The sequence below is a fragment of the Rhinolophus ferrumequinum genome, chromosome 9, assembly GCF_004115265.2.
Source record: "Rhinolophus ferrumequinum isolate MPI-CBG mRhiFer1 chromosome 9, mRhiFer1_v1.p, whole genome shotgun sequence".
Classification (NCBI taxonomy): Eukaryota; Metazoa; Chordata; class Mammalia; order Chiroptera; family Rhinolophidae; genus Rhinolophus; species Rhinolophus ferrumequinum.
In genome coordinates this window covers 36,696,813-36,709,121 of record NC_046292.1, presented here as the reverse complement: position 1 = coordinate 36,709,121, position 12,309 = coordinate 36,696,813, and the positions used below count along the sequence as shown (strand labels likewise).

Below are 12,309 nucleotides of genomic sequence, written 5' to 3'. Positions count from 1 at the left end.
CATAGTTCAAATGTAATGGCTTCTTTGATACTTTCCTGATTCTCCCAGACAGTTAGTGACTCCTACTACAGGTTTTTCATACCTCTCTAATGGCTCATTTAAAATTGTTTTATTATGATTTGTTTACGTGTCTGTCATTAGGCTGAGCTTTCCAGGGGTAGGAACTGTATCTTCTTATTTTGTTGGATTTGATACATGGTTAAGAAATGGTTTTTAACCATTAATTTTTCATTGGATAAGCCTTATTCACTGTTTTTGAGGACCTTACAGTCTAGTAAGGGTGATATAGCAATCATAGATAATCATAGCACAAACTAGAATGCACTCCGTGCAATAAAGAAGGAAGAAATCACTTCTTGCTGTGGAAATTAGAGATACCTAGGTTATTCCAAGCTTTGTGGATGAGGTAGCATTTAAAATGGGTCTTCAGCAATCACTCTCCTGAGTATCTACCCAAAAAATCTGAAAACATTTATCTGTAAAGATGTATGCACTCCGATGTTCATTGCAGCATTATTTATGGTGGCCAAGACATGGAGCTAACCAGTGTCCTTTGATAGATGATTGGATAAAGAGGATGTGGTATATATACACAATGGAATATTACTCTGCCATAAGAAAAGATGAAATACTGCCATTTGCGACAATAAGGTTGGATCTTGAGAATATTATGCTAAGCGAAATAAGTCAGACAGAAAAAGTTGAGAACCATATGACTTCACTCATATGTGGGATATAAAACTGAAAGCTACAAAGGAACAAGACAAACAAACAAACAAACAAAAACTCATAGACACAGACAGCAATTTAATGGTTACCAGAGGGTAAGGGGTCAGGGGGTAATAGTAGAAGAGGGTAAAGGGGGTCAAATATATGGTGATGGAAAGAGAACTGACTCTGGGTGGTGAACACACAGTGTGATATATAGATGATGTATTACAGAATTGTACGCTTGAGATCTATGTAACTTTACTAACAATTGTCACCCCATTAAGTTTAATTTTTTAAAAAATGGGTCTCGAAGGATGACCCATTGAAGGTGACTTGAAGGTGAAATGTGAAATTAATGGAGTCTAGTTTTTTTTAACTTCTTGATGTCTTTATTAGAAATAGTTTACATGCATGGGAGCTATATTATTTGACATGTATTCCAAAGCCTAAACGCTTTACCTAAAGTTAGTTTACCTGTTTTTGACCTTCAAATGTTCATCAGTTGATTTATACAAAGGAATACATCTATATTGTGGGGATATCAGTGTGCTCACTGTCTTTGTGGACTTAAGTCAGAAATTTAGGAACTTATATTTGGGATTAGATATTTTTTATCGGTCTGAAATGTTACCAACCAAAAGAGGACATAAAATTTGATGTCTTTCTGTCTTATTGCATTGATTTTCTTTCTTCATTTTAGCCACAGACCCCTTTGCTTCTGTTTTTGGAAATGAATCGTTTGAAGGTGGATTTGCTGACTTCAGCACATTGTCAAAGGTAATCCACAGTGATTAGTAGGAAGGTAAAATATACCATGTGTCTACCAAAGCAGCAATCCTTTCAGGTCTATAACCCTCTCATAGACATTGGAACTTGGTTAAGATAGAAATGAAAGATAAGATGTAATTAAAGGAGGCAAGGAAGCATATTTCTATACATAAAGATACAGGTGATGGTACAGGTTTAATTATAATTTTTTACTGACAAGTTTGCTTAACAACTTCATTTTTAAGAGTCTTCTGTCTTTTAGTTCTTCCAATTGAACTACATTTTTTGCCTGTTGTCTGTGTCAATAGCTGTAAAATCTGGTTATTCATTCCATCGTCTCTGCATTGGTCAATTGATTTATTTGTTCTGAGGCTGTTATGGTTAGTAATAAGATAATTAATACACATAATCCAGCACAGGATGTCCACTACCTATTTCCCAGTGTAGTTCTAGAATTGATTCATGCCAAAAGAGTAAAATTAGAGTATATGTCAAATTGTCTATGTCATTGGCTCTCAAATGGGTATTATTTCCCCTCGACCCCCCATAGGAAATATTTGGTAATGTTCTAGAGAAATTCTTGGTTTTCACAGTTGGGGAGGGGGACTTTTCATATTTAGTTGCTAGAGACCAGGGATGCTGTTAAACACCCTACAAATCACTGTCCAGCCCCCACAACACAGAATTATTGCCAGCCCAAAATGTCAGTAATGCTACTGTAGAGAAACACTGGCCTAAACAGATCTAAAATTGTAGTGTCTGATTCATTATAGAAAAGTGAATCTTTCATTACTCCATGTATTAGAAGGCGGGGTCTTCAGATCCACGTTAAGACTTATTATTCCAAGGGATCAGTTCGCTTTAAAAAACTGACTTTCAAGTTGTCTTTAATGTTTTTCAAGATGCCATTTTCTTTGGCATTAGTATTAAATCTTTCCGATATTTAAGTGCATTGGGAAGTGTGGAGTCATTTTTTCTTTATCATTTGGATCAGATATTCATTTGAGGGAAGATACATAGTCCCTTTAAAATGGCCTCAGGTGGTTTTGTATTGCCTGAAGCTTGACAAACCTTTGATCCAGAGTTGGCTTATTTTAGTATGATCTGTTGCTCTTAATAAGTAGTGATGTTATAATCACTACTCATATAGAACAATTGAAAAAAATTTCTACCTTTTGGCCCTGAATGTAAAGGTTAAAATGTCAGTGCTCTCAGAATTGAAATAAATAAAGCTGCATAGTACTGAAGACCATTCCTCCCTATGCTATATGACCATGTACAGTTTGATTGGTATAATATATATAACCACATATAAATATTTCTTTTCAAACAAAGGTCAACAATGAAGATCCTTTTAGTTCATCCACATCGAGCTCTGTCAGCAATGTGGTCGTTACAAAAAATGTGCTTGAGGAAGCATCAGTCAAAAGTGAAGATGTACCCCCAGCACTGCCACCAAAGATCGGAACTCCCACAAGACCCTGCCCAGCACCACCTGGTATGAGAGTTGGTACCTTTCCTAAATCAACTGGGTGCTTTTTCTTACAGTATGTGTGCACCTTAATTATGGACTTACTAAAGGGCCTTAAACAAAACAAGTCAAAAAACGTGGCAGGAGCCTGCTGCTGTCATCTGTTCTGACCCCAATACAGAATTACAGAAATGTGCCTAAGAGGCCTACATGTGTAACTCTCGTGAACTACTTTACTGGCAAGAGCAAATTTCTTCTTAAATCATTTTAGAGAGGTAATAAGTGGAAAAAGGAAAGTATCGACGAAGTCTCTTGGCTTTTTAGAAGCTCATTGATTACCATTTGAACAAGTTTCCTGCACTTCAGTGTTTTCATTAATTTCTATAAGAGAAGATTAATTTGAAGTCCCATTCTTTTCTTGCCAAATGTGAAGTCTTCCTTAAATGCTTCAGTGTGAGAATATATGGCCTTTGGGTATCCAAATTTCAGCAATATAGTGATTTAAAAGAAAATGGTATTTTTCTTGAAGAAAAATATTTTACCTCACTTAATAAGAGACTCCTTTATTTTATAAAAGTGATTTTCTTAAAAAAAAAAAAATGGGTCCAGGAACAAATTCTTAATTTTTTTGTTTAAATTTTTTTTATTTTATTTTTAGCATGTATCAAAGGAAAGCTTTTTTAAATTTTGTTTTGTTTTTAATGAAGTGGCTAAAAAGGCAATCCCCTGAGTAGCTGTAGTGGTACTAGGCTATTACTATGTGAGAAGACCCCTCTGGTTCAGTGTTCTTTTAATCATTCCTTACTAAATTTTCAGCCACAGTAGTTACGGATTACTACTCTTGCCTTTACATAATAACCTCCCAATGGTATTTCTTGGGCATGGTACTTTTTCTTCTTTGACTTAAAGAAATTGCATGCATATACAATTGTTAATACTCAATTATCTGTTGAAAATCAAGTAAACAAGTGATTTCTATCTTTTAAGGAAAAGTAGCCTGTGTCATACATTGCTAGGGAATAAGGTTGTTGGAATATGTTAAATAAGAGTTGATTTGCTTATTTAATTTTTACACCTGTATGATGCCAATAGTGAAGTTATTTTTTAAGTCCTAAGTAAAATAATATACTAGTGCTTTAACTAAATCTAAGAATCTTCAGCAAAGTGAGTACATATCACTATAGAAAGGTCAAGGAAAGAAGGATGATTTGTTAGAGCACTAGACTGGGAGCTCAAAGGTTTGGGTTCTAATTCTGGGTATGCTCAGACTGGCTCTGTGATCTTGAGTGTGTAATTTCTGAGCCTCAGCTGTCTGAGCTATTATATTAGATGGTGGCAGTAATTCTTATTTTGCCTGCCTTCACAGGATTGTTGAAAGGATCCACTGAGATAGGAAATATACTCATCTTTTGTAAGCTGTTACAGTGATGGGAAGAATCTGGTGTTACGATTGCTATTACCAGCTTAGCACATTTTAGGAAAAATACATATTTGAAGACACCTATTCTTATTTTTCTTCAAGAAGTAATAAGTATAAGACTTTAAAATTTGAGAACTTGTTTGAAAATGGTAATGAATTAATGAGCAAAAGTGTGATGTTGTTTGGTCAAAGATTAGTTTATCAGCAACCACAGAGATTTAGGCCCTGAGATTCAAAACGTTCTTTATTCTTCAGTTTGATATATTGTAGATGGCAAAAATTGGGTGGGATTTGCCAAGGTAATTTTTAATTTCATGTTCTCAGGTGTTGTATATAGATCCAGAGAAAAATAGGAAGAATATTAGCAGTTTTCAAAGGTCATTTGTCCTTACTGTCGTCAGTAGATAACTGTATCAGGCTGAGGTTATAATAGCAGAGACCATTTCTGTCTTTATTCTTTGTCATTCTCCTGTTATATCCTTTCCTCTCTGTTTTCTTGGGAACACGCTTCTTTGGAGAAGAAAAGGTTTACTCTCTGGGCAAAAATAGGATTCCTGGCCGATGCCCTTCCTTTATGCTGTTTTTTCACTTAGCTACATAGAACTGGAATGTATTTGAGAGGTTATGTGTGAAAAATTTGAGGAGAGACTTGGTGTGGCCTCTTACAACCATATTAAGAATGTGTTTTGAGCACTCACCCCTATTCCCCACGTGCAGCTCTTTAATGTGCCCTATGTTCATGTACTTGTGTGTCTGTGTTTGCCATATTTGCTGGTTGAGTTAATTGTAATGATTTTGATCCAGGGAAAAGACCCATCAACAAATTGGATTCTTCTGATCCCTTTAAACTGAATGATCCATTTCAGCCTTTCCCAGGCAATGATAGCCCCAAAGAAAAAGATCCTGGTATGTTTTGCGATCCATTCACTTCTACTGCTACTGCCACTACCAAAAAAGAGGCTGACCCAAGCAATTTTGCTAACTTCAGTGCTGTAAGTACTGTGAATGGGCTGTTTGGGGGAAAATCTTTCCATTTGCAGTTTGAAGAGTTTTTAAAGATTACTTTGGAATCTGCCAAATTTACATCATTCCAACTAAATTTACCAACATATTAAAAGTGATCTTTATTTTTCCCCCAACCAAAATCTGTTTGTTTCTGTTCTGATGGTTCTAAAATTATTCCATTGCACAAATGATTTTAGTAGTCTTAGTTATGGTGATATATACCAGTTGTTGTGTAAACCCTTCTCTTTGGCTTGGTATACAATATAAATGAAACCTTACAATTACTATTTCACAAATTGTTGTGGATGATGGGCCACTAGAGAGTCATTTTCTGTCTACCCACTGGATGAATAATGCCAATAATGAGCTTGTGCATTTGTAACTGTGTATGTGTGTTTATGTATAAAGCTTTGATAATTTCTGGAAACCAGTCAGCAACTATTATATGACAGGATAGGGCCAGGGATTCTTTGAATAGAAAGTAAAACTCTGGTTTTATATAGTAGCATTTTAAAAAAGTAAATGTCAATTTTATGAAATCAATACAATTGCCAAGAGTTAAACAATCTTTAATTTTTTGGAGGGCTCTAATTCATTAGCCTTCCATATTTACTTTTCATTTTACCAGAGCTGATTAAAATAGGAAGACTAGTAAAAACAAAGGAAGGATGCTGTGATAATGTCATAGGCAGGGCCTATGTAAGATCACAGAAATGGATGTAAGATCACAGAAATGGGATGATCAACTAGGAGGCATCACTCTGGAGGGACATAAAGCAGTGACATATATTCCAATAACAATAAAGCTTTTAAAAAAAATTCTTAGCGTAGCTAACAAAGTTTCATTTTCCCAGATTTTTTTTTTTCAGGCAAAATGACCTTCATTATCACCGCCTATTCTATAACAAAGGAATTTTCCTCTACTTAGCACCTTAAGCCCTTGAGATGATTCTGGAAATAGATCTAGTGTCTGCCTAATGTCTCCCTCAGTGTAGAATTAGATCACTCAACCAGTCCTTTATCCCTACAGCCATTTCTAGTTACATACAACTGAGTCAGAATTATCTGAGCTACCCAGTTTTTGAATCTGTACTCTTAAGTTCCAGTGGTTTCTTCTGAATGTGAAGTAGCAGACTAAGAATCAATATCTTGATTATTGGAAAATGGAGTGTCAGAATTATACTGAGTTAACTTTTGTTCGATGGGATTTGAGTTGTTTTAAGCAGAAAATCCAAAATTGCTCTTCTTGGGAGATTGTAATCCTTTTAATATAAAATAATCTGGCAGTTTGTGGCATTTACTATCTTAAATATTATTTCAGCAAGTCAAAACCTGTCTGGAATGAATCTTGAACAATGAGGCATTTTCCTTATTTCATATTCTCAGTATAGTGTAATATAAAGCAGCTCACATAAAAATGTCTTTTTTCATTATGAAAGATTTGTTAAGGATTAAAAGTTTAAAAGGCCCTCTAATTCCCTAGGGAAAAAGCTGTCATTTTTTAAATGCCTGACAATTTCCTTCATTTCGTCCTATTATGATATTCCTCCATAGGACAGGACTTGAAACCAAGTAAATTTTTTTATTTAGTATCGACCAAGATTGCTGTTTTGGGTGGATAAAAATATTTCCCTGACCTAATTACTATTATTAAGGTTTTATTTAGACTGGGTCAAAAAGTTCTCAGTGCCTGCTAAAATCTCTATAATTAATTTAAAAAAATGATTTGGTCCACACCTTATTTACTATACATAGTACTAATACGTTGTACTTATTTTATATATAGCAAAATCAGCATATTTTTCTTGTTTTATGGTTCTTCTGTGCCTGAAGGGTTAGAATAAGGTAGGGAATCACCAGTGGGATTCAGCTGAAAAGGATTTATCATGTGAAGATGAAGTTAAAGTAGTAGATGTTTTGCATTAGATAAAAAGGCTCCTCTTTCGTTTTTAAATCTAGTTCACCTTAAGCATTTATATTTTTTAAAAATGCTGTTTTAATGTTTAGTTTTATAGACTTTCTATCTGTAAACTGCATTAATTTTTTAAAAACACATTTAATAACTGATAACACTAAATGTGTTTTCAGGGAAAAAAATTTAACGAGTAACAAATATAACAATTCCCAGAGTCCTTCAGGTGAAACAAGTAGTTAATGTCCTTTGTAAAAATCTATTTTTCCTTTTATTTTTATTTGTTTTACTCATTAATCAGTTTATTCATTCATTCGTCTGTCTTTTAAATGGCAGTATCCCTCTGAAGAAGATATGATTGAATGGGCCAAGAGGGAAAGTGAGAGAGAGGAAGAGCAGAGGCTTGCCAGACTCAGTCAGCAAGAACAAGAAGACTTAGAACTGGCTATTGCACTTAGCAAATCAGAGATTTCAGAAGCATGAAGAATTCTCCTGTCCTTTGTCAACCGTACAATACTCTTCTGCCTGAATACTGAAGCTATTTACAGTGTGTATCAAAACTACCTATGAGCATGGGAATACAAAAGGTTTGAGATTCCTGTAAATGTGACAAAGGTTTTTGTTTTGGTTTTTCTAAACTCCATTTCAGATTTGTCCCCCACCTCCCGCCCCGCCCCACCGTAGAAGCAGTAACCCAGCCAGACAACTTCACCTGGGCCCCTGGTGTGCATTTACTGTGAGCTTTTGCCTGCCTGTACTACTTTTACTTGTAAAGCTAGAGCACCCAAGCTTCTGCCTTCTGGAATATAGAGAAATAGCTTTACCCCTGTGCTACCCTTATTCTATAGTTACTCTGATAAAAGCCCATGGGGTTCGTAAAGTTTGCCATATTCTCCTCTGATTTGAATGGATGAGGGAGGAGAAGGGAAAGAACATCCTATTTCTTTTGTGATAGTGCAGATTGGCTAAAGTGCATGTTTATATTTCCATATAATCAAAATACTGTTTAATTTGTTTTCTATAGACAAGGAAAAATATTTAACATAAATTGATTCCACTGTTGAAAAAGGGATGCTTTAGATTGAACCATTACAGACTCAAATCTTTTCCTAAATAAAAACGCTAAAGCCCCATGTGTGAAATATATTTTTTAAAAATTTTTTTCTGGACTTAAAGAATTTTGGATAAACAGATTCCTCTTCATAATTTTTAAGTGCTAGACGTGGAGAAAATTTATCACCTACAGTATACTCAAACAACATAAGGTAAGGTAAGCAAAAATCTTAACATGGCAGCCTTCTGCCATTTCTATGGCACTGCCCTCTTCAGTTCATGGTAGGTTTATTTTTGTACTTCTGCAGAAGAAACTTTAGAAAGTAAGAACTGGAAGGTACTTTAATTTTTGTATATATACTTTTGTTTTCTTTAATGAAGGCTCAATTACTTGAAATGTAAAAACTTTCACTGAATTCAAATGAAAAAAAATGACATATTAAATCATATTATTGTTCTTTGTCCATCTTTGTGGCTTAAAATAGTTTATTCTCTTCATGGTTTTTGCCTTTGAAGTTGGCAGGCTAGCAAAAAAAAAAAAAATCTTTTTTAATTTGGACAGAGGAGACCTGCCAAATTATCAAAGCTCTTCATGTATTAAAAGCCTGTCTCCTGTAAAACTGACCTAGCAGACAGCTGAATTTGAAATAGACTGTGAAGTAGGCTGTAAATTGTAATCTTAAATTTTTTTAATATCAGTTAATGACTTAGGTAATGTACTGAATACTTATTTACCAAGATAAAGAAAAATACACCTAAAAACTAATTAAAAGTCTCTGTGATCACCAAGTCAAAGTGGTACTGATCTGTGTGAATCCAAGTAACCTACTGCCTAGCCTATGAATAAATTCCAGAATACCCAGTTCATTTCATCTTGAAATGGTGCTTTTTCTTTCTCTCCACACACAATTGGACTGCTGCAAATTAAAACAAACTTAAACCACTTTCTTGCACTGCTAACTTTTTTCTACTTTTATAAATTAAAACCGTTCAGCATAAAAGTCATACATATGAAGCAAGGGCTGAATCATAATCACAAGGCTTTAAATTTGATAAACTTATCCAATGACTAAGGATATACTGCAAAAGATGATTGAGAAGGTAGAGTTGGGAGTTGTGATAGGCAATGGTTTTGGGTTTTTTTTCCTTCCCCTTACACTTCAGGAAAAAGGTAAGTTGACTTGAACAACCTTCTTTTGCACTGGGAAAATGAACAGATGTTTGAAATGCTTTTAAAATATTTTTTTTAATTAAAAAACACTCTGGAAAGTATTAAGTATCTGTAACTTATAAACACCAACTTTTGATGTAATAAGTGTACCCTAATCTTATGTATGTTTAACTGGATTACATAGATTCTTATCTTTTGTTAAAATATGTATACTCAGTGGACCAATATAATATTAAAGTATGTATATATTATATAAATATAAATATATATCTTTATCTCCATGCTCACTTGTGTAGGATGAATGTCTTAGAGTGGTTTATGATTATATTTTACATTGTTGACTCTGGCTCCAGAGCCTATGCTTGAAAAGAACAGCTAAGTATTCCTGAGAACCAAGTGACACTACTTCAAAGTTTTAACAATCTTCTGCATACTTGTTCCGGTTTCTCTCTTTATAGAATTTTCTCTTTTATGTTTCGAACTTCTAAATTGTAGCTTGTAACTATGAAAACAATAAACTTTAAGTAATAATAAAACATGCTATCCATACATCCTATTTGAAATGGAGTTTTGCACAATTTTGTGTTACATCCATGTTGTGTCCAAGCAGGGGTAACTACACAGTCAGCACAGATTAATATGTATAAAGTGCTTGAGACAGTACCTTGGGTAGAATAAATACTTAATAAACGTGAACTGTCATTTTAGTTGTCAAGTCCTGTTGTTGTGAAATAAAGATAGGAAATGTGTATGCACAGAGACAGTGCCTCAAACATAGGTGGCTTTGTATGTATTTGTTGAGTGAGGATTTATGACACAGATTCTAGGAGGGCACTGTGACATAAAAAAATTCATAACAATCCTGGGATTGAATTCCTCGTCTGCCATTTTTAAGAAAGATGACTTTGAGAAAGTTATTTAGCCTCCCTGAGCCTCATTTTCCTCATCTGATGAACATCATAATACCTAACTCACAGGATTGTTCTAAAGGATTTGACTTCGACAGCTTTTTAATAATACAAGGGACCCACATAATTTGAACCCATGTTCAGGGGCCAACTGTATTTTCGATCCTCAGTTGGGGATTCGCATATGTAGAGGACCACATTGTATGTGGATCATCGGTGCCCCTACCCACTCCCACCCTCCCCACATCGTTCAAGAGTCAACTGTATTTATTTTAATTTTAAAAACTTAGTTACATTATTGTTAATAGTGAAAATAGCTATTGGTTATTGAATGCACGTTATGTGTGAAGTACTATACTAAGTACTCTATGTATGTTTTCTTGTTTAATATTCACACGAGCCCTAAATAGTACTGTTATTATTCTCTGTTTTAGAAATGGGGGCACAGGCTCAACAAAAGTTAAAATAATGTGCTTCATATCATACAGCTAATAAGTAGATGAGCCAGGAATTGGATTCTGGTCTCTCTGATTCTAAAACATGATACTCTTTCCAGTTTAACGTGCTTTGTCTTATTTTGTGTGGAAAAAAATTGCTTATAAGAGATACTAGGAACAGGAGATATTATATAACAACAACAAGCAATGTATATTAAGCTCCAGGCAGGAGCCTTAGTGCTTTACATATATTAATTCATTTAACCCTCACAACAACAGTAACTCTGTAATGTAAAGATACTGTTATTGTCATCATTTTGCAGAAGAGGTGCCATAAGGAAGCCATAGTTGGGCAGCTAGTAAGTGGCAGAGCTGGAATATGAACCCAGGAAACTGGATCCAGAGTTTTAACCACCACTCTATTTCTATTAAAGGTGAGAAGCCAAAGGAGAAATACCATAAATAGAATAATCCAAGTAATCTCTACTCTTGAGGGTTAATGAAATAACCTACTACATAGCACACAGCATCTTCTAAAACATTTTCCCATTCATTCTCTTTAATCCTTACCAGGATTTAGAATAGTTTCAGACATAGAAGCATTCAGCCATTGCTAGTTAGTAATATCACCATAATGATAAATAAGTTTGTAGATGAGGTTGGGAGATGGCCAACCTTGCTTTTATTAAAGAAATACAAATTTTAAAGTCATGAAGCTAGCAAAAAGGAAAAATAATTTATCAGTGCTGACAAGGCTCTGGAAAGAATGCATAAAAAGTTAGGCAAAGCGTAGGTTTTGAAGTGTCCTCACAGATGAAGGGATGGCATCCTAGGCAGAGGCTGGGGTAGTGTACAGAGACGGGTAGGACAGGGTGTCATGTGCTAGCAAGTAGTAAGGATTGAAGTAGTTCAGTGTGACTAGGGTTCAAGTTTGTGGGCAAAAGAGTCAAGTGTTCGTGTTTCTGTGTAAGAGATCTCATTGGTAGGAATTTGGAGGATTGCTTTAGGAGGAAACCAGGTGTAGCAGGGAGAGCAGATGAAGGCTGTTGGAGTCATTCAGGTGAGATGATAAGGACCTAAAATGTGGCTATGGCTGAGGCCTGAGAGAAGGGACGATTTAGGAGAAGTAACAGGCCTTAGAGTGATTAGATACAGGTGGTGAGGGGGAAGGAGTTGTTCGCAAACTTTAGCAAGAATCAGGATCACCTTGAGAGCTTGATAAAATCTAGACTGTGTTCCCCCAAGTTTCTGAGTTCAGTAGGTATAGGGTGGGACTGAAGAATGAATTTCTAACAAGTTCCAGATGATGCTAAACTTGATAGCCCAGGGATCTCACTTTGAGAACCCCTGGAGTAGAGGCCAACTTCCAAGTCTCTATTCTCCTGCAAGTTTCTACTCATTTAGTTTGCAATGCTGTTGTCATTGTATACTTGACGTGTGGATACTGCTTCAT

At 35.1% G+C, this 12,309-nt stretch overlaps 1 protein-coding gene across 2 annotated transcripts in view; it reads left to right on the top strand.

Annotated features, from left to right (window-relative positions):
• The window catches only part of EPS15 (epidermal growth factor receptor pathway substrate 15), a 105,379-nt gene extending 95,319 nt beyond the window's left edge, over window positions 1-10,060 (top strand). The window contains exons 22-25 of one of the 2 annotated variants that reach the window (XM_033114557.1): window positions 1,412-1,488; window positions 2,815-2,977; window positions 5,175-5,362; window positions 7,624-10,060. In XM_033114557.1, the coding sequence (XP_032970448.1) occupies window positions 1,412-1,488; window positions 2,815-2,977; window positions 5,175-5,362; window positions 7,624-7,770 (575 nt within the window). In that variant the 3' untranslated portion in view covers window positions 7,771-10,060. The remainder of the gene's footprint in view (window positions 1-1,411; window positions 1,489-2,814; window positions 2,978-5,174; window positions 5,363-7,623) is intronic. The other variant, XM_033114558.1, reaches the window with a different exon arrangement.
• Window positions 10,061-12,309: the final 2,249 nt, after the last annotated feature.